At 36.4% G+C, this 27,477-nt stretch overlaps 1 protein-coding gene across 3 annotated transcripts in view; it reads right to left on the bottom strand.

Annotated features, from left to right (window-relative positions):
* Positions 1–27,477, bottom strand: part of HMCN1 (hemicentin 1) — a 485,682-nt gene that overhangs the window by 226,968 nt on the left and 231,237 nt on the right. For all 3 annotated transcript variants that reach the window (XM_004767964.3, XM_004767965.3, XM_013064227.2), the window contains exons 12-15: positions 13,728–13,869; positions 12,480–12,607; positions 9,772–9,885; positions 4,429–4,587 (exon numbers count right to left, since the gene is read on the bottom strand). In XM_004767964.3, the coding sequence (XP_004768021.1) occupies positions 4,429–4,587; positions 9,772–9,885; positions 12,480–12,607; positions 13,728–13,869 (543 nt within the window). The remainder of the gene's footprint in view (positions 1–4,428; positions 4,588–9,771; positions 9,886–12,479; positions 12,608–13,727; positions 13,870–27,477) is intronic.

Below are 27,477 nucleotides of genomic sequence, written 5' to 3'. Positions count from 1 at the left end.
AAATAAGTATATTTAGAAAAATATTTATAAAGCAGCTCATTGTTTGCCTTTGGTGTAAAGGGTTAGTTACTTTTCTCTAGAGTGATAGTAACCATTTATTCCAGAGCCAGTTTCTTTTCTGAAAAAAAGACATTAAGTATAAAAAAGTCTCAGGATGTATTAGTTGCAGATTGTGGGCAGGTAGATGTGAAAATGCGGCAGAAAATAAATTCCAGAAGAACAAAAAGATATGCAGTAGGCTGGATTGACCAAATATTTGGGAGGAACCCAAGCTCACTGACACAACAGAACATAGCCATCGGTGAAAATGGAGACAAATCAGAACTTTCAGAAGTAAGAAACCCAAGAACAAACTGGACTGAAAAAGGACAAACATAGTTTAGGTTGTGCCCATAAAACTCAATAAAGACAGGAGAAGTCATCTGTGGTGAAGAAGCTTTGGGAACAGTGTCAGGCACAAGACAAGCAAAAGGTTAGGGAATATACAAACTGGTACCAGAAAACAAGGCAAATGAGTGTACCAGGCACTAGGGAAACAGCCAAGACAGCATCAATGACAAGCAAACCTCAAAAATGAAGCAACTCCTAACCCAGGCCAAGAAACCTTTTAAATACTTCCTACTCCCGAGTGTGGCCAATTTGGACTCCAAGTGAATTATACTGGGTGAATGGTAAACAGATTAACGGGACCGGGGAAGGGGCAGCAGTGATTGTAGTACAAAACAAGAGACTTGGACGGGGGAGGCCATGTTGCTTAGAGACATTCCAGCCCATTCGGTGGTTTCGAATGGCAGTTCCATTATTTCTTTGTCTATAAAACTGGAGAATTATTTTGCCTCCCCAAGTCTGAATCTCTCCATGAACAAAAAGGAGGTAATAGTATTTCCTATCTGGTGATGTTAAAATGAGGTAGTCTTGAATCATTTAGCATGGAGTCATCACCAAAATATTAACTATCATTGCTTACAAATATTGTTGAGTTAATTTATTCAATCTTAGCTCCAAAATTTAATATATCTATTATTAATTTCAATTTCAGCTTCTGCATATAGTCTGTCAGGATCATGCTGGACTCACTGGGATCTCCTAAATATTTGTATGCACACCCCTTGAGAACTGCAGAATTAACACCCACTATGGCTTTGCTGTCACTGGCTGACAGATATACGGCAGTGGGCACATATCACTTTGAAAATAGAAAAGTCATAGGTTGACCAGGTGGCTCTGAAAGCTATTCCATAAAATTTTTCTAGTTCCTTAAGTGGTAATTAAATATATATCCACTAAAGCAATTCTTGCATTATATTAGTCAAACAGAGATTTTCTTTCCTAAAATGGCTGAACACACTATTTTGGTTCTAACAAACCACAGAACACAAAGCCACAGTCTAAGGCTAAGATCCTGAGCGGTGTGGAATACTGCAAGTGAAATCGCTGCCAGGCCAACTTTTTGTTTGATGTAGCCAATCTTCTTCTCTTCCAAATGACTTCACAGTTCACTACCTCTTTTTTTTTAAAAAAGGATGAAAAGCACTGATAATTTTCCCTGCTGACCTGAAATGTCCATAACTCAGAGCCATGATAATGAGAAACAGGAAAGAGGAGACTCACTACAAGAAGCTCTAACTCAATAATAATATTGAACAGCTTTTTTATTATTATTTTTTTTTATCTCATATTGGTGTAAGATGATAGGCCACAAAAACGATCTGAACGCCCAACAGCTACATGATAGGGATAAAGGCATGTTTCTCTTTTTAAGTCATCAGCTACTTAAAATTATGCTCAATAGTTTTGGAACATAAATGAATAATTTTACGCACTAGTACTAAAAGTAGCACTTGAGTTATCTCAGGCCCTTTTTAAAAAAAAAGTCAACTTGAAATAGTGACTTCCGTATTAAAAGCCCATTAATCTTAAATGCTATGCCATTATTTTATATGCATTTATATAGTGTTTTTCAGGACTGAAAGAACCAAAATGACCAAAATGACAAGTTTGTGCAATTCGTGTATGTGATACACGTGCCATTCACGAGGCAGATGGGAACAGCGGTAACCACTGACTTGCTGAACGCATGTGAATAGGTGATAATGTCTGGTTTCATCTTTACAAGTAATTTATCAGGTACGTACTATGAAAAGTCAGGCAGAAAACCCAGTCTCTCTCCAAAGCCCATTCTCTTAACCAGTATGTAAATTCTGAGGAAATTTTGGGTTGGTTTTTTGTTTTTTGTTTTTTGGGGGGGGGGTTTGTTTGCTTTTAGACCTAATAGAGAAAAGCACGACCATCACTGCAATTGTGATTTGCATGGACCTTGGCCATTACACCCTGTATCTGCTTGGATATATAACCATAGTTTTATGTGGACAGTCCAGGTCTAACCAAACTTTGCAAGGTAAGGTAATCAGAATTCTAATGGTGAATAAGAGATCGTTAAGGCATAACAGATGCATGCATGGCACTAACATTAGTATTGAGTTATTTGGCAACTTCATGATCAAGGTTACAGTAAGGAAACAACTGAGTCTATGTTAATGGTTCCATCAGAATGATTACTGGGATGAAAGTTGAGAGAGCCATTGTTTTAGAAAAAGTCACAGAGAGTGAAGATCTTGCAGAGGAGTGAAGATAAAACAAACTTCAGTTCAAGGAATGAAGGATAAATACAACACATTTTTTAGGATGTTTCTTATTTCAGTGCAAGTCACTCCCAGACAGATAACCCTAATCTTTATTTACATTGTTTTTCACTAGTCAAAAGAGAGAGAACTTGGAAAGTCCAGAAGCTAAAAAGAGTATATTAAAAAGGCTGTAAATAAGCAAAGAAATGTGTACACGGTTTAGATTTTCTACAGTCTTGGAGAGAGGTGAGGGTGTCATTCTGTTTTTTGCTGGGAACAATTACTCAGTCTAATTCATTCTTCCTCCAGAGCTAGACAACTCTAGAAGAATGTTGGGTGGATATAAATTATCTGGGCAGGAAAGAAGGAGAAGCAGAGCTAGAAAATGTTGGTAATTTGAAACACTGTACTTGTATATTTCTTAGAAACAAGAATTCTACATCAAGTGATCCTCTTCATTTGGATCCTACTTTCCTAAAAGGTTTCCTTGTATTTTAACTTCACTGGTAGATTCAGATATCCTCCACCCAGAGATTCCAATCTTATTTCCAAGGCACTTCTCTTAATAACCTCAGAATTTAGTCACGGTCAAACACATTTTGCTGTGCCCTAGTCAGATTCTACTGTGGTCTTTGTGGCTATTTCCAGCTTTGTTGATTCTACCCCAAGGGCTTAATCACCAAGAATGTAGAGTGTTCAGACAGCCCAGGGCAAAAAGACCATAAAAGATCTCAGGAAAAAAAATTATTTTATATAAAACAAAATATTAAGCTTAGAGGGCCATTATATTCATTTAAAGAATTAAGATAGAACAAAAATATTTTATATTACTTTATTCTAAAAAATATGCATTCCCTTTATAGTTCCTAACTTTTGTTTAAAAAAAGAAATAGCTGAGGTCTGAAAATCATCATACATAAATGAAAATGCAATTTAACAAAATGTCATATTTTATAAGTTTAACTGATGTAAACGTTTGAATTATCTGTTAAAATTAAGTTGCCAGGTTCTTTTTCATACAAAGCAAGCTCTGTTTTATTTCATGTGTTACCACATTGTGTAGAAAATAATTTCTTTTTGTAAAAAAAGCATGAGATGGAGAGACAAAGGAGGGAGAAGCAAACTTCTTGAGTAAACTAACGATGGTTGTCATGCACATGCTGTATCCTTCACATTGTGATTGACATTTATTTGTAGGTAGTACTTTATTTTATACACTGAGGAGTCATTGCTAGTAAGGTTGTTGTTTTTTGGGTTTTTTTTTTTTTTTTTTGGTTTTTTAAAGCAAAAGCACAATCTGCTACCTTTGCTATCATCAACATCTCCAAATTATGGTCTAGGGCCAAAGTCTAATCTCTAGCCTCCAGATGTTAATACTTAGGAATTCTGTGTCCTCCAACTCCTGTTGAGAAAATGTTTGGCAACAGATGATACACAGTGAAGCCCACAGCTTCTGACGTCAGATAATCTGGATTTAAATACCCAGGCTCGGCCCCTCCATAGATCTGTGATCCTGGTCGAGCTACTTAGCTTTGTTCCACCTCCATTTCCTTATCTATCTAATGGAGATAATTATAATATCTTCCTCTTAGGATTGCTATGAGCGCTTAATGAGATAAGTTCTTAACAGAGTGCATGGCACATCTAAAGCATTTGGTAAATATGTACTACCATCATTATATTCATAATCTGAAATGTTAATTAACTCTCATTTGTCCATTCTAACCAATATTTCCACTCAAATGGTTTCAAAGTTCTTAGCTTGGAAAAAAACGAATGTGTGTATCAGAGCTGGGATGCTTACAGCCAACATCCAGAGTTATCTTCCCAGCCGCTCTTCCAGCATCATTGACAGCTACACACGTATAATCACCAGCATCCAGGTCTTGAGTTTCTTGAATCTTCAAAAGCCCCAAGAGAGGGTCAATAATGAGGAATGTTGACGGCCTCAGCTCAAGATCCCCTAGGTCAAAACAAAGGGAAAACATTAAACACTAAAGTATTTACACAGTGTACTCTGGCATTGGTTTGATTTCAAAACTGCTGAAGAAAACAGACTGTGAGGTTTTTAAAACACAACATAGACACTTAAACAATGTTGATGCAAAGAAAGAATGAAGTGTTTCTTGGCCCTAAGCTGACTTATTAGTCTGTATAATTCTATGGGCTAACCTAGAGCCAAAAATCTGGCCCCAAATATTTTCTACTACTGAACATGTACCCAAATAAGAATGAACTCTTCGAAGATGCCCTGGAAGGTTGGAAAAGATGACAGCTGCCCTCATGGCAGTGTTACGTAGGTAAGAAGGTAATGGGAAGACGAAGGTTTGAGAAAAAGGTTTCTACCATCTTTGTGGCAGGATGAATTTCAGTGCCAGGAAGTGCTTAGGAGACGTTAGTGTTCTTAGTTTGGTCAATGACAAGTGTTTTCATTTGCTGAACGTTATCAGTTAAATAGTATCTTGGGAGAGGTAGAGCCTACCTGAGAAGTTTCTGAGGATGTCTGGTAAAGAAGCAACAACAGCTATCTGGAGCAGATAGGGAAGAGCTTGTTGGTAGAAGAGGGAAAAAATGGATGAGAATTTCTGACCATGGCCAGAGAGAAGTGTTTTACATAAATCTCCCAGGATACCTCTACTAAATGTGTATTATTTACCCAAGTTCTTTAAGTTGGACTTGTGAGTTTCTAGAAGAGGTGGGTAGGGAACAAATGTGTGGAGGATGAAACCACGCATTGAGTTCGACCTCAGTGTGAAGCTAGAATGATGCCAAAAATTAGTGTCTGAGTTACCTGTGTATTCTGTGTCCCTGAAGCACCTCAAATCTCCTGAGAACCGTTTCTCTCTGAAAACTGGCAATTCCTCAAATAATCTGTAAGTTAAGCTTAGCTTAATTTATATTTCTCCTCCTTTAGAGTGATGGCTCTCTTAAGAATGAAATTAACCAGGATGGTCAATTTCATTAAAAACAAAAACAAAAACAAAAACAAAAAACCCAGTTCTGGATGTTTAGTGGTTGGTGTTCATAGCTTTTTTGTTTGTTTTTGTTAAAGGGTGATACCAAACTTTTTGCAGAGGTCCTAATATCTTCCTGCAAGTTTGAAGTCCATTGCTCTTAGGTATGCTATATACCCAGATGTCAAGCCTTAAAAAATTACTCTCCACAATATCAAGTACTAGCGTAGCCATGTGCCCTGAAGAACACAGTAGTAATTCTCTAACAACAACAACAAAAAAGGCAGAGAGAGAATTCCAGAACTAGTAATTCTCTAGAATACTATAAAAATCACCAATCAACAGACTCAAGACAACAAACAAGCCATTCTCTTTTTGTTTTTATAATTTTGGGAGTAATAGGGGTCAAAGAAGCCATAAATTTGAAAAAAAAAATTACATTAGCAACCATCAGTGCCAAAAATAAAGTATTTTTTAGTATTCCAATATTTAGAACCCAAATCATCCTTTTAAGCTTCCTACTACATACCATGCGAGAATAAGAGAAGCAACCAAAGCTATGTCTATGTGCCTCTGGGAAATTTTCATAAATAAAAACAGATGATGTTGACATAAACTTTCCTCCCACTAAGGGAGAATGAGATGTGACCTCGCTATTCATGAAGTATTAGAATGTTTGGACTAAAATGCATTTAGAATTTTGGAATTTACTTCTCTCCTATTTCTTTTGTGTATGTCAAAGGACAAGAAGATAAAATCAAGACCTTTTAGCTAGTAGCTTTTTTCAAAATAAAAATGTTTATAGAACAGCAGCAATGTAACAAAATATAAATTGAAAAACATTGGTTTAATCAAGTTTGCATTCTGACCGTGCATTGATAATCTCTCCTTTCTTCATTTCTAATGAAAAATTAGTCACCAAATTATTGAGAAGCCATAGAGAAATAGAGAACTTTGAGATGGATATGAAATAGGGATTATTTAGCTTTAACATTAGATAAAAGATAAAAGAATGGTATAAATAGTAAAATATACAAACTTTCCTGACAATCTACGCTAGGATTTAACAATCATTACCCCTGAAGAGGGTTTTCTTTATGCTGTAGTTTAAATTCATTTCTGGTCTCTGTGGATGTAAGATGAACAAACAGAGAGATCATTATCTCTGGCATGAGATCCTTTCAAATAGCTGACGGTGATTAGTGGTTCTCAAATATGTTTGTCTCAAGACCCTTTTATACTCTTAGAAATTACTGGAGACTTTAATGAGGTTTTGTTTACATGAACTATATTTATTTGTATTTAGCATTTTAGAAATGAAACTGAAAAGTTTTTAAATGTATGCATTTGCTTTATAATAAAAAACTCAGGACATTTTAACATAATGAACATATTTTATGAGAAAATAATTATATTTCCAAAAAGAAGAGAAATTTAGTGAGAAGAGTGGCATTTCACATTTTTGCAAATTTCTAGAATGTCTAGCTTAATAGAAGACAGCTGAATGCTCCTGTGTCTGCATTATGTAGCTTCTAAAAACTCCACTATATACTCATGAGACAATGAATGTGAAAAAGACAAATAATATCTCAGTGTAATTAGGAAAATAATTTTGATCTCCTGGATTCCCTGGAAAGATTTATGGGGAACCCCCAGGGATTCCTGACTACACTCAAAGAAACACCAATCTAAATTTAAAAATTGAATTTCTTAGTTTCCCAGAAATATCCTCTGTGCAACATTGTTTTTTTCCAGAATGCATTTTCTTTTCTTTTCTTTTTTCTTTTCTTCCTTTTATTAACATATAATGTATTTTTAACTCCAGGGGTACAGTTCTGTGAATCATCAGGCTTACGTACTTCACACCATAACACCATAGCACATACCCTCCCCAATGTCCATAACCCAGCCCCCCACTAGTGTTGCCGATTCTTTTTTGAACTCACGGTATGTTGCTATAGTTAAAAATGAAAAATAAAAAATTTTGATGGGTATTTGTACTTATGGAATTCCTTTTCTCTGATGGTCTGAATGGAATACAATTTATTAATGAATGGTGGTTGCCTGGGGTTTGGAGCAAAGGGAATGAGGAACTGTTGTTTAAATTATACAAAATAAGTAAGTTCTAGAGATCTGCTGTGCAATAACGTGCTATAGTTAACAATACAGTATTGCACACTCAAACATTTGTTAACAAGATAGATTCCATTTGTTCTTACAATCAGTCAATCACCACCTACTTCATTCAATCAGAATTGCCAAAAAAAAAAAAAGGGCATAAAAAAAAGATATTCTTCTGGTTAAGGTGAGTGAGGTCTCTTCTTTACCCCTCGTTTTCCATAGGTATAATTTTCATAACCTTCCTACTGTCTCATCTCTAGTAGAGATGGAAAAGGAAAGGAAAGGAAAAAAAAAAAAAGGAAAGCTCAACTACCTCCTCCTCCTTTCTTTCTGGAGCCAATCTACAAGTAGAAGAGATTATCCTCTAGTTTTGTTCTGGATGATCCAGATACTGCATACGCAATAAATTGCTTGCTTGGGATAGGAAGGGCAATAGGTTGGCCTGATTGAGGGGTTTATGACTGCTCTGCATATTACTGATGAACATTGGACAATGTCCTCCAGCATGGTCTGTTGGTGTTTAATGCCCACATTCTAGCTCTGTTGCTTCATAACTTGGACAGAGAAATGAGATTTTTATATACTGGGCCTGATGGACCACAACATCTATATTTGAGAGGACTAACAGGTAGTCAATTCTAGAATCTTCCATATGGTGGCTACATTGCTCCCTAACACCTCCTTAGCTTCCAAGCCATTTATAGGACCCGGGCCAACATGGAAACTATATTTAATTCAGAGAAGTAGCTCAATTTCAGGAAATAAAAGACTTTCTGTGTGACTCTCCTATCTATGGGCAGAGAAATCGGCAGGTTATATTACTTTTAAAAATTGTCATTTTTAACATTAACTGCTGACTTTCATAAAACAGAAATACTGCATCTATAATGCATTTTTTCTGGATTGATTTATGATGTGAGTTTGACATTGATTATTTATTTCATTTGAAATTCAAAGATTTAAATATTTTAAATAAGTAAAATTAGTTTCTGTTGCCTGAAATAAACCTAATTAAGAAGCAAATCTAGAAACGCTTTTATCACACAAAACATGAAGACCCAAAATCATTTAACATGGAAAACAATGAAAATGGCTTCATCTCCTAGTTTTCCTGTTTTTGATTTGTATAATTTAAAAGTGTTTGTTTTCTACATAAAGCCTTTATTTTTCACCTCATGTTCCCCAAGAGTTTGAACCCGAGGTGAATTCATAATTTTGTGATTATGACATCAACCCGTTGCTATGGGGAGGTCTGTGATTTAACAAACAGAATCATAACAATAGTTCTTTGTACTGTTTAGCATTTTTCAACTGAAGATTAAAAAGTATTTTGCAAACAGCATCTCAATAATCCTAGCAACCTCCCTTTTAGAGTGTTTGCGGGAATTTTTCTTGCTCATAGATTGGAAGAACTGAGACAGAAACAGAAGCAGGATGTTTTACACAGATATCTACTGTCAGCATTTGAGCCCAGACCAGGACCCAAGTGTATTTTCACTAAGACAAATAGCACAGCAATTACCATTATTTTACGATAGAATCACAAAGGTGTGATCTTTATGTTATAAATGCAGGCAGACAATTGCCATGATTGATACAAGCATCTACCATGCATGATGGTTTGTCTTTCATTTACCTGTAAGCTTTAGTGTTACATCTTTTCTGAGGACTTTATAGAAGTTGTCTTTGGAAATCTAGAAAAGTTTCTAATTGTGACAGCCATTATCTCTAAGAAAAGTGAACTGAAATGAGGAAAGCCATTTTAAACATTAACAGAGTCTTCTTGGACAATTTTCTACAGGAAACAATCCTAAACTAACAAAGAGAATGTTCAGCTGGATTAGCAAAGGCGAACTTTTCCTGCTTTGATTTTCATGGTCCTATAATCCACACCAGATGTCAAATCCTGAAATTTAGAGTTCAGAATTTTGAACTATTGTCTCTAGTGAGATCATAAACACATTTTATGGGGCTGCTAAGTCACACACCAAAACAAAATTTTAACAAATCATCGTTTTAAAAGAGAAAACAAAGCTAAGTGAACCAGACATGAACATGCTTAAGAAATGTACCTTTGAACCATTTAACTTGAGGCGGAGGAATACCAGAGGTTTTACATTCCATAACTGTTGTATCCCCAAGAGCAACCAAGAGCTCACTCTGAACTACAATCAGCTTTGGGGCTTCTGAAAAAAACAAGCAAGCAAATGGTTAATGTCTGGCCCAATGCAAAATGCACCTTTTATAACTATAAGTATAAATAATTAGTTATATTATAAATATATTTTATAATTTATATACATAACATATAATACATATATTATAAATAGTAGTTTATAATTAGACTAAATGAGCCAGTTTAACAAAATCCACCAGTATTTATGTGCTTGTAGCTATTTCAGTGTTTATAAACAGAAAGAGACTCTTTTAATGCAAGTGTATGTAGATGTGTGTGATGAAAAGATCATTTATTAAGGTCAAATATATATATCAGGCAAAAATAATTCTGATAAAAGAATAAAAAAATTAGGAAATTAACTGAAAGGTCTTTATGGGAAAAAAGGGTATATATATATATATAGAGAGAGAGAGAGAGAAATCTTAGAAATCGGAGCACATCTTATAGAAATAACAATACTAAAGAAACAGAGAAGACTGGTACTGGTATAAAAATATCAAAGGAGTTATGTGTTAAGACCAGCTAGATTAAGACTTGGGGATAATATAATTACAGGTGAATTTGTTTTAACATTTTCTACATGATTTTAAGGATATTCATGTTTAACTGCAGAGAGTTGCAGTCTAAGGCTAAAAGTTACATCTATAAAAAGTAAAGTCTCCATTCTCTTTTTCTCTTTGATGCTAAATACAAACATTCTCTAAGTTTCTTTCCTTCCTTGCGTAATGCTTTCATTCACTCATACATTCTTCTCTGAACTGGGCATGTTAGGACTTTCTTATTTTAATTGAGGTATTTTTAAACAAAGCTAAGAGTTAACTACTCAAAGATCATGTTAATCCTTTGCTAGAAAGCCTTTGGTGATTTTGTTTCATGATTTTCTAGTTTGGCTTTCAAAAATCATAAACTGGAGCAGAGCTTTCTTTTTTAACTTACCCTCCATAACGCTTCCTTTCTTATCACGAGGTAGGAAGCTCCACGGGTAGCTGGTAGTCCCAAACAGCCCCTACTCTCTCCTACATTCCTGCTTTTGCAAAAGCGGTTTCCTCTGCCTGCAATGCCCTTTGCCCCAGCTCTTCCAATCCCACTCAATCCTCCAGACTGAACTTAAATCCTGTCTCCTTTGAGAAATCTTTACAAATTCCCCTGTCAGAATTAATCTTCCTCTCTGCCAACCCTCACTATAGTTCTTGTCTGTCCGCTGTCTTTTATTTCTTTAGCTATAGCCACTCCCACTATGCAAGCTCTCAAAAAGTAAGGACGTGGTAACATAAATTTTTTATTTTATAAAAATAAACACACAACCTTTAGTATTTTTAGATACTCTGGGTGAATAAGTGGGTCAACTACTTTGGCCTGAGAATGAACCAAAATTCATGTCTACAGTTCAGAATCTGTTTCCACCCACCTTTCTGCATTCCCACTGCCTGGTTCCTCTCCAGTCTTCCAAACTTACTTGCCATGGGCCTTCTTCATTTCTGTCAGTGAGACCATTTCTTTCCAGGTTTTCAGATTCAGTATTTATGACACTTTTGCTACCTCATATACCTGATAATGGCTGTCACATATGCCCATATCAACTGCAATTCTCAATTTTTATTTTAGCTTTCTTCTTCTCTTCCACAGCCAGTTTCACTACCTTACTATGAATCGCAGGGTAGACTGTCAGCCATTAATTATTCACAATTTACAAACTAATATTGAGTATGTAATGCCCTTGTCCTTTATTAGTTTAAAAAAAATTTAAAGAAATATTCTATTATATTAGATATTATTAAATTAAAATATTAGATTATAATCATATACTATAACCATTATATTATGGAATATTATAGAATAATCATCATGAAATACATCTTCAATAAATGTAGGTTTGGAGGGGGAAAACTAAAGATGAAAAGTGAAAATAATATGTAGATAGGATAAATGACAGAAATGTTATAAACATTTAATCATAATAGAAATACTACAAAGTTTTAAATATAAGTGAAAAATATAAAATGGAAGTTGAGGTAAACTAGAAAGGATATAGAATTTATTAATATGTAAGCAAAATATTGTGAACAAAAGAGAAACCATGGAAGGATAAAACTCTGTAGACCATCTGGGACTCTACCCACAATCTTTAAGCCTCCTGGACGTCTGTTGACTAATGAAGCTATCTACTCCCTGAACTTTTAACTTACATTAGTTACGGTATTTCCTTTAATCAATGTATGAAACGAATAAAAAATCATAAGGCTGGGTAAAACTCATTCCTAATATTAATTTTCAGAGAAGTGCTTTTAAATTGTTTGATATGATATTCACCCTATTTTCATTGTCTTTTTTTAAAAGATTTTATTTATTTATTTGACAGAGAGAGATAGATCACAAGTAGCCAGAGAGGCTACTTGTGATCTATCTATTAATTATTAATTATTAATAATTAATCATTATAATTTAATAATATCTAATAAGGAGAGGGGGAAGCAGGCTCCATGCTGAGCAGAGAGCCCAATGCGGGACCCTGAGACCATGACCTGAGCTGAAGGCAGAGGCTTAACCCACTGAGCCACCCAGGCACCCCTTTTCATTGCCTTTTAAACTGATTATACTTGCCAATGTATCTGAGGGTAGAAGTCTGTTTGTCTCTTCCAGCTGCATTACTTGCCAGGCAACCATAGATTCCTGCATCTTTGGGAACTGCATTTTTGATGAATAAGTTACCTTCTGAGGTCATCCTATACCTATGCATGAAAAGAGAAGAAAATTGAAAATCCCCTAATAATAGTATGAAGAAATTATAGCATCTTCCTTATAAATATCTTCAAATATTTTAGACTTACATTTTTGGTGATTATAGAAATTATTCATGTTGTCACTATAGAAACAGAAATGTAGTCGTAGTAGTGGTTGTAATAATAGTAATAACAATAATAATAACAGATCCCAACGTATTCAGTACTTGCTCTGTGTCAGGAACTGCTCCAGAAGGCTTACAAAATATTTTAAATCCTCATAACAACCCAGTGAGTTAAATACTATTATTATCTCTGTTGTACAGATGAGCAAAGGGATTATATAACTTGCCCAAAAACAGTTAGTAAATGGATGAAGTGGAATTTGCAACCAGGCAATCACACTCTGTGTCAATTGCTGTGCTAAGTGGTTCCTCAAAGAGTAGGCCTGAGAGATGCAACATCTCTTGTCATACAGCAAGTCAGGGGTGAGGCTAGGAATAGAATCTGGTTTATACCTAAGCCCTCGTTCTCCTCAAAACCCAGAACAATGGAAATTCAATATCTGGAGACGTCCTTGTTTGTTTCCCACATGTTCATGAGACACACGAGAGGATTCATGGTCTTTTGACATCATCCAGTAGATGAAATCCATCTCAATGTAGTATGGCAAAAGTGGATAGGAATTGCAAAGAATGTCTGCACACATTTTAATGAGAGATACTGCTCTGTCCTTTGCCTCTTCTTTCCTCTGTGAAATCCCAGGACCCATATTTTTAATAGATTAGTGAAAACTCCACCTTACTGTGCCCCACAGAAATTTCACTCTCCTCATGTCCATGATTCAAGGTAAACCAAGTGTTATGGTATCATGTTTCTGACACAAAATGTTGTGAAGCTCTTAGGCCCAGCTATTAAACTCAAGACTGAAGAATATCAAACTCTGTCAATTCATCATTTATTATTTTATGGCCATTTCCTGGCCTATTTAGAAAATCAAAAGCTGCAGATTTGGGCAAATCTCGCTTAACCTTAGGGAGTTAGTCACATTACTTTTGTCCAACTTTTCATTGGTTTTCCACCAACATATCATTCAGTAAAAACAAAGAACATGATACAAACCCAGTACCTGTGTGAACCCATGATAAACATATCATTGATGGTCCAGGTGAGCTTTGGTTTGGGATAACCTGTTGCAGAACACCTGATGGAGACCTCAGATCCTCCTGTGAATGACTGATTCCTGGGCATCACAGTGACTTTGGGTGGTTCTGCAAATAGAAAGATGTATAGTGAAATGGCAATTTACCTTGGTATTAGGAGCTTTCTGTGTTAGCAGACTTATGGGCTTCTCACCACACCATTATTTTTATTTTATTTTGTAATTCCAAGAGTTTGTTTATAAGAAGTAACAACCAAGTCACTGTAGGGTTCAGGAGATTTCTTCTCCAAAGCTGACAGGAGTTGCAGACTCTGCTTCTGGCTCCCTATGGCCCAGGTTGCACAAGACTGGGAGTCCTGGTCCCTCCAGAGCCCCTCCTTTCCCTGAGAACCTGAAGCAGGAGTCTGCATCTACCCTGCAGGTTCAGATTGAAGGGCCTTACTTCTGGCCATTTGCCCTGAGACCTTGCAGCTCAGGCTAGCCCTGTCAGCCCATCTGAGCCCTGGCCTATTCCTACTTCCAGAACCTGGATGCATGAAAGTGGATGAAGCCCTGCCCTCAAGGATTGGGAAGGGTCTGGCTAACTCTCCTCCTTCAAGGTACTGAATCCGAGGCCAGTTCCAGAAGGGGACTGAATGAAAGCCAGGGGTGCTACAGGAGCAAGACACAGTGATATTTGGCAGCTGGGGCAGGGGAATAGGGAAAGGGACTTCGTCTGTCCATTCTCTAGCCAGGTCCTGCCTCCCAGCCATCCAGCCCCCCAGTCTTGCTCTTCCCTGTGGACTTGGTTACTAGACTGGCCTTGCAGTAACTCCATTCTCCCAGAGTGTCTTGGACATATGGAAGAAGGTGGTCCTTATAGCCTGGAGACATCAGTCATACTGAGGCCACTGGTGGGGATGACATCCAACATCTCCACATTGAATGTTCCCGAAAGGAAGAACTCCCTTTTGGGGTCATAGAAAGAGAAGAATGTGGGGTATACCACAGAAATGATGGGCAGCAAGATGTGAATTGCCAGGTAAAAGGCATCTTTCTTGAAAGGTAGCAGGTTCCAACTATCCTTCTGCATATCCTCAGGGTAGATCCACATTTTGAGGTTCTCCCTGGCCATGTCCTGTCCCATGACAGACATCACAGTCACAGTTTGTCCTGGAGCACTGCAAGCTGATAAAGATGTCGCTGAGACACATGATCAGGTCTACAGGCCCCGTGAAGAGAACTGCTGCTTGGTGTTCTACACAACACTTGCAGAGGGGCTCCAAGAGGCCCATCATGTTTAGGTCACTCTGGTGGTTAGAAATGATGACACAAGGATGGTTCACTTTCATCTTCTGGTGGCCCTCTGTCTCAAAGTGAAGGCCCTATAAGTACTTGAAGACCTGGACAAACCACCTGATGATATTCATATTCTCTACCATCTGAACGCTGCAATAGGCCTTAGTGGAGACTGTGAAACAGAGCACTCAGTAAAAGGTGATGTTGAACTTGGCCATAGAACTTGACCATGCAGCTCAGCTGTATGAGCAGCAGCATGGTGGTCAGTCACAGCAAGAGCTCCATGGCCAGGGCAGCACTGGGACCACATACCTGTGGCAGCACCCTGGTAAACCCTACTGTGCTGGCCTTAATCCCCCTCCCTGGACTCTGGCCCAGAAAGAGCTCTTTAGATGACCTTTCTCAGGGATCTAGTCCAATCAGTACAGGGAAGGAACCAAACAAATTTTATTTATTTTTTAGCATTTTATTTTTATTTATTTTTAATTTAAATTCAATTAATTACATATCATGTGTTATTAGTTTCAGAAGTAGAGTTCAGTATTCACCAGTCTTCTATAACACCCAGTGCTCATTACATCATGTGCACTCCTTAACGTCCATCACCCAGTTATCCCATCCCCCTACAACCATCATCTCCAGCAACCCTCAGTCTATTTCCTATGATTAAGAGACTCTTATGGTTTGCCTCCCTCTCTGATTTTGTCTTGTTTTATTTTTCCGTCCCTTCACCTATGTTCCTCTGTTTTGTTTTGTTTTTTAAAGATTTTATTTATTTATCTGACAGAGAGATCATAAGTAGGCAGAGAGACAGGCAGAGACAGGAAGGAAAGCAGGCTTCCTGCTGAGCAGGGAGCCCAATGTGGGGCTTGATCCCAGGAGCCTGAGACCATGACCTGAGCCAAAAGCAGAGGCTTAAACCACTGACTCACCCAGGCGCCCTGGTTTTTTTTTTTAAATTCCACATATGAGTGAGATCATATGATAATTGTCTTTCTCTGATTGATTTTACTTAGCATCATATTCTCTAGTTCTATCCACCTTGCTGCAAATGGCAAGATTTCATTTTTTGATGACTGGGTAATATTCCATTGCACATATGTGTGTGTGTGTGTGTGTGTGTGTGTGTGTACATCCAACATATCCATCGATGGACATCTAGGCTCTTTCTATAGTTTGGCTATTGTCGACATCGCTGCTATAAGTGCAGGTGCCCCTTCCAATCACTACATTTATATCTTTGGGGTAAATTCCTACTAGTGCTAGTGCAATTGTCAGATCATAGGGTAGCTCTATTTTCAACTTTTTGAGGAACCTCTATACTGTTTTCCAGAGTGGCTTGAACAGCTTGCATTCCCACCAACACTGTAGGAAGGTTCCCCATTCTCCATATCCTCACCAACATCTGTCATTTCCTGACTTGCTAATTTTAGTCATTCTTACTGATATGGGTGGTATCTCATTGTGGTTTTGATTTATATTTCCCTGATGTCGAGTGATATGGAGCATTTTTTCATGTGTCTGTTGTTCATTTGTATATCTTTGGAGAAATGTCTATTGATGTCTTCTGCCCATTTCTTGATTGGATTATTTGTCCTTTGGGCATTGAGTTTGATAAGTTCTTTATAGATTTTAGATACTAGCCCTTTATCTGATAAGACATTTGCAAATATCTTCTCCCATTATGTCAGTTGTCTTTTGGTTTTGTTGACTGCTTCCTTTGCTGTGCAAAATCTTTTTATCTTCGAGTCCCAATAGTTCATTTTTGCCTTTGTTTCCCTTCACTTTGGAGACATGTCTAGAAAGAAGCTGCTGCATCCGAGATCACAGAAGTTCTGCCTGTGTTCTCCTCTAGGATTTTGATAGCTTTCTGTCTCACATTTAGGCCTTTCATCCATTTTAAGACTATTTTGGTGTATGGTATGAGAAGATGGTCCAGTTTCATTCTTCTGCAGGAGGCTGTCCAATTTTCCCAACACCATTTGTTGAAGAGACTTTTTTCCATTGGACATTCTTTCCTGCTTTGTCAAGGATTAGTTGACCATGGAGTTGAGGGTCCATCTCTAGGTTCTCTATTCTGTTCCATTGATCTATGTATTTGTTTCTGTGCCAGTACCATACTATCTTTATGATTACAGCTTTGTAAAACAACTTGAAAGCCGGAATTGTGATGCCACCAGCTTTGGTTTTCTTTGGATCCAAAGGAATTTTAAAGCAGGGGAAGTAACTCCTCTTTGAAAGTAAAATGAAGTTGCAATGTCATATATCTGTGCTCCACCGGTTACCAGGTAACCCCTTCCTACTTTGCTCCCACCAACTGACCATTGGCTTCTGTCTGCTAAGCTGAAACTTTGGTATAACTCTGTTTTCCAGAAAAGTCTCTAGATAGGGCCTTGTGTGTCTTTCTACTCAGTGAATACAGATTTGGACCCTAAACCTGTCCTGACTGCTGTCTGCTTTGTTTGAACTGCTCTTTCTTTCTTTCTTTATTAGTTTATAAATTTGTTGAGGTAAAGACAATGTCTTTCATATTATTCCATATTCCATTACTTCCTATAGTACTTAATATCCCTTACATGTTATACAGTGACTTGTAAATAATAGAAACTTAATGCTGTTGATAGAATACAGTCCATTCCTAAACTGTAACTTGGCTCTAAGAATTTTTATGCCTGACACCACTCAAGGTTTTGCTATACTGATCATTTGTTTCAGCCCATGGATTCACAGGACACAACTAGATGGGAAATATCAATTATTCAAAGTTCTTATTGCATGCATTCCACTTCTTAGGCAAAAAAAAATATAGACTTTTGAAAATGAAATATTAAATCAGAGAGTTGCTCTCAAAAAGGATACAAAAATTCCCTGGAGTAACTGGAATGTTGATATATTTGGTCTTATCGACTCCACATTTTACATCTAGTTTATTAGAGAGTAGGACTTAATCTTCAAAGAAAGTATCATAATTTTCTTAGTATAAATATTCCCTACTCAAAAAGATAAATGAAAATAAATTCACTTATACAGAGTTTGAAATAGATATTATAAGTATTAACAAAAATAAATATAATAATGTGGTTCTTACACAATTATGATGTTCCAGACTCAGTGCTAACCTGTGGCACTGATCATCAAGGGTGAGCCAAACAGACACATGTCAAATTTCCATCTAACTGGGTTTTTAATATAAATAAAATCCAGAAATTCAGTTAGTTAGATCTATTTATATTTATGACACATCTTTATTATGTTAGTCTCCAAATTATGACTTAATTTCACTAAGAAAAATTAGTCTGAGGAATCATGATACATTTGAAGGAGATACAAGTGATACCGCTGGACCGGGCAGCTACACAATTGAACAAAACTAATTAGTGCCTAATTGCTAGCAGCTTAAAATTACCTCCCCTTTTTTTCCTGTTTATATTGTGTTTTTCAAATTATGATTGTCTTTGAAGTTAATGTTTAAAGGGTTTTTCCTGCCTGTGGACTTGGTTGATAGTCTCATTATTTCACGGATTCTTCTTGGTGAACATATGTCTACAGAAATGCAGGGGGTCAAGGGGAGACTGGCCATGGCCAACAAGTTCAAATTGTGATTGCATCTGGAGTCCATCAATTCTGAAATGCCACAGGACTACACATGCTGTGGGAGTGGTGCAGATAATCTGCAAGGGATGAGGAAAAAAGGAACACTTTTTCTTTTTGGAATTTATTGAATATTCACATTTATTCAGTCCCACTTTCCAAAAATAAAAGGTTTCATATGTCTAGCTCATTTTAACCCAGGATTGGTGCAAAGATTCAGCACTTCTTGGGATTTTTGTCTAACCATGGTGCCTTCCAATGACGTCTTACAGAATTGGCCTGGCATCTTGCCTCGCAAGAATGCAACTGGTAGGTTCTGTAGTTTACGTATCAATGTAAAATAAATGTCAGTTACTCTAAACCAAGATGCAGAGAGCTAAGAGGTCATTTCTCAAATAAAGCCTGGATATAGGGTGCTGCTCAGGGTCATGAAATCAGTCTGTGTGCATACACACAGATGGGATGAGATAATCACACAGAAGGTGAGAAATTTGCCGTTGTTCTGGAAAGAATATTTCCGCTGACAATAGGAAAATCAGAAAGGACATGAACAAATATGGAAGCAAAATTAGATCTCTGCCAAATAACAGTTGAATAAAGATGGTCAGAATGATTCGGGCTTCACTTGATTTGGCTAAATAAGGATGCAATAGGCCTCACTACAGACCTCACTATAATTATCTCAATGGTTAGAATTTTTAATTTCCTAGAAAAAAGCTCCCTTTGTTTTGATAAAGTGGTTTTAATGAAGCAAGAACAAGTTTAAAAACCTTAGTTCAACTCCCATCAAAATCTAGAGTCAAATTTTAGGATTTGGGGAGAAGTAATCCATTTTTAGTTGGTTTTAATCTCAATTCACCACCACAAGCATCACCATTATTATCACCATCATCACTACCACAATCATCAACCATCATCATCATCATAAATAACAACTTGGTTTTCATTAGCCAAAGCAATGGAAACATGGCACCCCATTAGTATTAATGCATTAATTCATTCTTTATCTTAATCATAACAAAAGCAAAATATGTGAGTGTTTATAATTTCTCACCAATGATTTAAAGAGTTACACATAGATTATGATACTAAAAATAAAAAAATAAACACTCCTTTAAAACTTAAGGGTCTGAAACTATGAATGGTAAAGCTGGCAAAATGAATTTTAAGTGGCCATGAGAACAGCCATTACTCTGTCTATAAAGACTGTAGAAGAGAAAATCTTGCTTAAATCTTGCAACTCTCCAATGTCATCATCATACTCACAAGGCATACCTCCTGTTAGCAATCAATTGGGTCGGATTTGTTGCTATTATGCTTCTGGTAGGACATTCTCAAAAAGACTTAAAGGAATTTCTCTTCAAGATGATTTAATTATTATCAATAAATTGATCAGATAATGGTAATGCTTTGAATTACCTAAGCAACAACTTAAAATATTTTTTGATCACTGGTATATTTAGAATACTTGGGCAAAATTCTTTGTGTTTTAGCCTTTCACATAAACATTTATTGAGTACCTATGATTTTTAGACACTTTATAACCACAAAGAACTAACAGAATGTTGTATACAAAACCAAATTATATACAATTAGGGAGTAAATCTCTTTATGGTAGTCAGTTCTTGAAATAGAAGGGTGGATAAAATTATTGAGTGCCTGTTACATGCTAGGTATCTAACTCTAGGCCTATCATTTATTTCCCACAATAGTTCTGTGAATTGTCACTGCCATTTTACAGAGAAAGGACTTAATAAGCCTTAACGTGGTTAAATAATCCATAGTGTCTGGTCTATACCTTAATAAGGATGACAAATCACAGGGTTATCGCAGATTAGTTATATATGTATTATCTAGGCATTTACAAATGAAACTTGATCACAATTCTCGTACTTGCATATTTAAGATTATACATCCTACTAATAAATAATACTAAATAAATCTTATTTGATTCTTCTGAAATTTGAGATATTTCTAGATACTCAAAATTTATTGGAAATTTCAATAAAAATAGATAAATTTAGTTTTTCCACACCTGATTAAAAAAACATGCTAATACCTATGTCACCTGGCACTTGTTAAAATGTAGATGTGATGATGTAATGAGCATATGGTTATGATAATATCAATTTCATACTTAGTGAAGTAACTGTGGTCATTAGGGACTTAACTTCATCAATCATCTTGAAAAATATTTCATTTTTTACTGCAGTACTCTCCCTGGTGACATGAACTAATTAGTGACAGATATCTACCCTTTCCTGACACCATAGAAAACAAATTAATACTTCTAATGTTCATATAGACATAACATGGCAAAGAAAAAGAAACCTTGTCTGGCCCTTTGATTTCCATGTGGCAGCATGCCATTTGCAGAGGAAATGTCAGTTATACCAGGACATTCATATTCATCTTCAGCTTTAAAAGTCTTCCTCATAAAGCGGCAGGTAATAAAATCAACAGATTTGTTTCTTGTCTCCAGATAAACAGGAAATTAGTGGTGTTTTAAACAAAACTTTACCCTCATGCTGTGTAATAAATACCAGCCCACTTAACCTAACTTCTACTCCTAAGCCAGGCCAGTACAAGAATTTGGAAATTTATCAGCCACTGTCACCTTAAAAATTAATACATTGCTTTAGGCTGTTTCAAAAAAATTTTTCAAACTCACCCATGATATAATTTTTAATTAGGGCAAACTAAACAATACTTAAAAAAAAAACTCCATGAATTTTTCATAAGGTAAGTATCAGGCTGTTATAAAACACGGCTTTAAATGTAAGCAGTAAGATGCTGGCAGGTGCTACAGCTGGAAAAGAAAGTACTTATATAATGAAATCTTAAATTGTTGGGGCATCTGGGTGGCTAAATCAGTTAAGTATCCAACTCTTGATCTTGGCTTGGATCCTGGGATCAAGGCCCACGTCCAGCTCAGCGCAGAGCATGATGCCTGCTTAAGATTCTCTCTCTCCCTTGCCTTCTACCCTTCCCCCACTCTGCTCACATGCATACTCTCTCTTTTGCCCCCTCTTTCCTAAATAAACAAATAAACAAACAAATAAATAAATAAATAAATTGTTGATGTGACCCAAATAAGCCACTGAAGTTAACGTGGAAAAATGAAACATAAGGTTAGTGGCCTAAATCTTCCCCAAAGTGCTTCTCTTACTTTGAGGTCCATTCAGCAATTAAGGAACACACACCTATTGGGTACAATTGTGTTTTTCCCTTTGAGCAAGGCACTGTGGATAAAAAGGGGGGAGTCGAGAAGTGCCCCAGCAATAATATTGGGGGGGGGGACTAGACACATAGAATTGATGGTGAATAAGTGCAAAAACTGTGTGGCATGAAAAAAAGAAAAAGTGCTACAGAAACAAGAACAAAGAGACCAATCAATGTTCAGAAAAAAAAGGTGATTTAGTCTGTGGCCAGACCACCCTGAACACTCCTGATCTCATCTGATCTCAGAAGCTAAGCAGGTCAGGCCTTTTTAGTACTTGAATGGGAAAAAGAAGGTGGTTTATGAGAGGAAATTCTCATCACAGGTAGGATATGGATAGGAAACATTAAAGTCAAAACAGCTCTGTGAGCTAGGTCATGGAACCAGAATGAGAACAATAGAATCTGAATGTAGGTGGGATGTCTCTGTGACCCAAGCAATGAGATGTGGCACTGGGTGAACCATGGAAAGAGGGAAATACCAGAGCAGAGGTTGGGGCCAAAGTAGTAGAGAACAGGAATCCCCTGAAAGTATAATGAACATCGAGTCTGGCAGAGGAAACCGTCAGTGGCCACCAGAAAATCAGTTCTGGGGCTTGAAGTTGAGACAAGAGTAATACCTAGCCATTCTTTGGAGAAAATCAATACCAAGAAAATTCAAAACTCATACACAGACACTAAAAATTTTCTGCCTAATACTGCTCTGGCATGTAAAATTTGGCAGCATCAGTAATATGTTATGGCAGGAAATAGTAAATCTAAAAGTTCCTCTACTTTCATTTCATAAGTAGAGATGAAGCCTTAATATCATGTTCAAATATTTAGTTACCTATATTAAAGAAATAGGAATAAAGGAAAAGACATATGAATATCTGATTCCCTTAAATAGTATCCATATATTGAAAGGAAATATTTTTTTCACCATCCAGTGTTTTATGAGTGAAAAAGGTTGAAGATTAAGTCTTAAAAGTATTATGAAGGAGTCAGTTAGTGGAGGGCTGAGGTCTGTAAATTTTATCCTGGGGTAATTAGGAAACAACATAAAGGTTCTGAACATATGGACATTTAAAGCAATACTTAGGGAATATTCACCTGTTTATACTATGGATTAAAGTGAGAGAACAAAACTGAAAAGAAGGAAGTTCATAAAAAAATGATTTTCATAGTTTAGGCATATGACATTTGAGATGGGTGAGGGTGTTACTACTGGAAATAAGAAAAGGAGCGATTTGAGAAACAGGGAAGAACTGAACTAACCATGCATAGGGAAAGTGGGAGGCACATAGGCCTAAACATATCACTATACCTATAATTCCATCTGAACTCTAAATTTCACATTAGCTCGTTCACACTGATCCCAATCAGCATTCCCAAGCATCCAATGATGCTAGTATCAGCCCATAGAAAATGTACCCTAATATGTCCATAAATAAAAAGGGTACTGGAAATTCAATTTTAGAAACTGATTCACTGTGTTTGTGTGGTCTAGGGCAAGGAACACAAAGAGTGAAAGAGAGAAGGAGGTCAGGTCAGGCATGATTCCTTAAAATAGATCCCAAGCACAGCAAAGGAAACAGTCAAAAAAACAAAGAGGCAACCCACGGAATGGGAGAAGATATTCTCAAATGCCACTACAGACAAAGGGCTGATATCCAAGATCTTAAAGAACTCCTCAAATCAACACACACAAAACAGATAATCATGCCAAAAAACTGGGCAGAAGACATGAACAGACATTCTCCAAAGAAGACATACAAAACGTTAACAGACACATGAAAAAATATTCATCATCATTCACCATTAGGGAGATTTAAAGCAAAACCACATTGAGATACCACCTTACATCAGTTAGAATGGCCAGAATTAACAAGACAGTAAACAATACGTGTTGGAGAGGATGTGGAAAAAGAGGAATCCTCTTACACCGTTGGTGGGAATGCAAGTTGGTGCAGCCACTTTGGAAAACAGTGTGGAGATTCCTTAAGAAATTAAAATTAGAGCTTCCCTATGACCCTACAATTGCACTACTGGGTATTTACCCCAAAGATACTGATGTAGTGAAAAGAAGGACCATCTGTACCCCAATGGTCATAGCAGCAATGGCCACGGTCGCCAAACTGTGGAAAGAACAAAGATGCCCTTCAATGGATGAATGGATGAAGAAGATATGGTCCATATATACAATGGAGTATTATGTCTCCATCAGAAAGGATGAATACCCAACTTTTGTATCAACATGGTTGGGAGTGGAAGAGATTAGGCTGAGTGAAATCAGTCAAGCAGAGAAAGTCAAGTATCATATGGTTTCACTTAGTTGTGGAGCATTAGGAATAACACGGAGGACATGAGGAGATGGAGAGGTGAAATGAGTTGGGGGAAATCGGGAGGGGAGATGAACCATGAGAGACTGTGGACTCTGAGAAACAAACTGAGGGTTTTGGAGGGGAGAGGTGTGAGGGGTTGGGTGAGCCTGGTGCTGGGTATTGAGGAGGGCAAGTATTGCATGGAGCACTGGGTGTGGTGTATAAACAATTAATGTTGGAACACTGAAAAGAAATAAAATAAAATGGAAAAAAAAGTAATTTAAAAGAAAAGGAAATATGTAAGGAAAAAAAATTGATCCCAAGTATGCTGACTCCTGGTCACTTTCACTACCCCAGAAAGGAATTAGATTAACAGAATCAGGCAAAAAAAAGTATTTTTTGCTCAGTAAATTTCAGTGTTTTAAAGATATAGGTTTATAAAGCTTTAGAAGCTTTTCTTAACCTCCCCCAAAAGGATATGTGTCTAAAAGTTACCTAGTGGAGCAACCAATTGCTAATTGTTGTTTAAAAAGGCATTGAATTACATTTTAGAAAAAAGAAAAGTATTTCAGCATTGTCAATCGATCCCTGTGATGGAAGATTCCCAAGCTTCTAAATGTTCCTAGTGATAATTTCATCTAATGGGAACTTAGACCTTGATGAGAAGATACTCCATTAAGTAGTTGATATTTTCTTTCTTTTTTTTTTTTTTACTTCAGTTCTTAAAATAACATCTAAGTAAATATCCTTGTTTTGAGGATAGTTAAAAACCTATATGCAGCCCAACCACTTAGTTGATTCATATTTTTAAAAACATAACAGATTTACAACTATTTCCAATACTTTTTTTTTCGTCATGGATAATAGGTTGAATGATCTGATATCAAGCAATGCTACATGAGAATTTGGGAAATAATTAGTCTTTAACTACCAAACCTAATTTCTATTGAATTGTACAGACTGTAAAACATATTTTACAGGATCTCTGACTCTTCTAAATATCTGTGTTTATTGTAGAAAAAGCTGACTTCAAAAAGTTACATAATGACTATCATTGAGCCTGCTTAGAATTGTAATTAGTAGCCATGTTCTATCCCCAAAGACATGCACCTAGTGATTTAGCTCAATCAGCGTCTTTATAACAAACCAACATTATTTGAAAATACATGACTTCCTTTTCTGATTAGGGACATAACTCTAGCTAGTTCTGCTGGTAACCAACTTTAAACATGAAGCTTGCACAAAGAGATTAGGAGAATTTCACTAAAAATGATTTACAGTAGACAGATGTGTTTGCTCATTTAACTTTTCCTTAATTTTCAATTAGTGGAAATGTTAATGGAATACATTTTAACATTTTAAAATCTTTTCCATGCCTACTAGAAAGCTCACATGGAAATGGCCAGGGAGTCCTTCCAAAGAGCAAAGGATGAAAACTAAAAGCCAACCAATTAACCAAACAAAAACAACAAAAGCAGAGATCATCTGCCTGGAGAGAGAGGCAAAGACCACTGCAATCCCAAAGTTTCCAAATGATATCGCATCAATGGAAATTTGAAGAACTGGCTACAACTTTTCCAAAGCAGAATTATTCCTGAATGGCAATAATTCCAATGAATTACGATAGTGGTTAATCTACATGGCAGCTGCAATAAATTTCCTAAGACTTCTGCTCTCGGTATTTTGGCTTTTCTTTTTTCTCTATTGAAGACTGGAGTTGTGCTGTCCAATATGGTAGCTACTAGCCAAATGTCTATTTTTATTTTTACTACTTTCTTGGTTTTGGGTTTTTTGTTTTCTTTTGTTTTGTTTTTAGAGAGGGAAGGGTAGGGACAGAGAGAGAAAGAGAGAGAATCTTAAGCAGTCTCCATATGGAGATCATGACCTAAGCCAAAATCAATAGTTGAACATGTAACCGACTAAGCTACCTAGGCTCCCCTCCACATGTCTATTTAAATTAAAATTTAAATTGTCTAAAACTAGATCAAATTTCAAAACAATTTCCTTTAGGAGCATTAGCCATATTTCAAGTGCTCAAATGCCACATACATCTGCAACAGCACAGATATACAACACTTCTATCATTTTAGAAAGTTCTCTTAGACAGTGCTGGACTAGACAGAAGGTCTGCTAAATCTGAGTGGTCATTTATTCGTTGATTTACCAGTAGGTGGTGCATTAGCAATAAAACACACAGGCAAGGACTAAATCTTGAGAGTTATATGCTGAATTTGTAAAAAAAAATCCCACACCCACACACCAATATGCTTAGGAAATTCAGTTAACAAAAGAAAGGCATTAATTTCAGTGATGGACAATGATAAATTTAAGTTAAATTCTGTTTCAGTGAAAAAATGTTAATGGCAAATATGCATGAAGATTTCCTAAAAATTTATAATTTTTATATTCTCAGTATAAGGTATAAGAATACATAGCAAATGCTTGCTGCTTTGATATTCATTTGAGGTAACTCCTGGTGTAAATTTATATATACATTAACATTGTTTCCATATAATACTGTATTTTTCCTTTCCATAGCAAAAACAAAAATTCATGAATTCAAGGAGCATCTTTGGGTGGTTAGCCAAAACAGATTAACACAGTAAATAAAATTGATAAGAATGACAGTATTTTAAAAATCTTATTCTTACTTAGAAAATCTTCAGCTAAATGATGACTAGCACTGACTGTTACATTACCTTTTCTTTACTGGGCTCTCTTTATAACAATTTTCCAAAATTACAGAATTTCCAAATAAGAGAGGAAGGGCATTCTTATTTGACTTGGAAAAAAAAGGGGAGGGGGCACCAAATCATAATTAGCATCATTACTTCATGGCATATTAGAAAAATGCTATTAAAGCCTTACAAATATCTACATGTATCTTCTGATCCAGACACAACTATGGCAAGAATATCTTTGACTATCCAAAGTTGGCTATGTACATTCAGACAATGTAATATTATTCAGGGTTAAAAAGAAATGAGCTATCAAGAGGTTTGGGTGGCTTAGTCAGGTAAGCATCTGCCTTCAGCTCAGGTCATGATCCTGGGCTTCTCCGATCAAGCCCTGTTCAAGTTCCCTACTCAGTGGGAAGTCTGTGTCTCCCTCTGCCCTTACCCCTACTTGTGCTCTTTCTCTATTTCTCAAGTAAATAAATAAAATCTTAAAAAAAAATGAGCTATCAAGCTATGAAAAAGACCTGGAGGAAGCTTAAATGCATATTGCCAGTCAAAGAAGCCAATCTCAAAAAGCTAGTTACCGTATAATTCCAATTATAAGACATTTCAGAAATGGCAAAACTATGGAGACAATAAAAAGATCAG

The sequence above is a fragment of the Mustela putorius genome, unplaced genomic scaffold (genome assembly GCF_011764305.1).
Source record: "Mustela putorius furo isolate JIRA1106 unplaced genomic scaffold, ASM1176430v1.1 tig00537335_pilon_pilon_pilon, whole genome shotgun sequence".
NCBI classification, from domain to species: Eukaryota; Metazoa; Chordata; class Mammalia; order Carnivora; family Mustelidae; genus Mustela; species Mustela putorius.
Note: the sequence above shows the minus strand (reverse complement) of the source record. Positions and strands in the feature narration are given on the sequence as shown.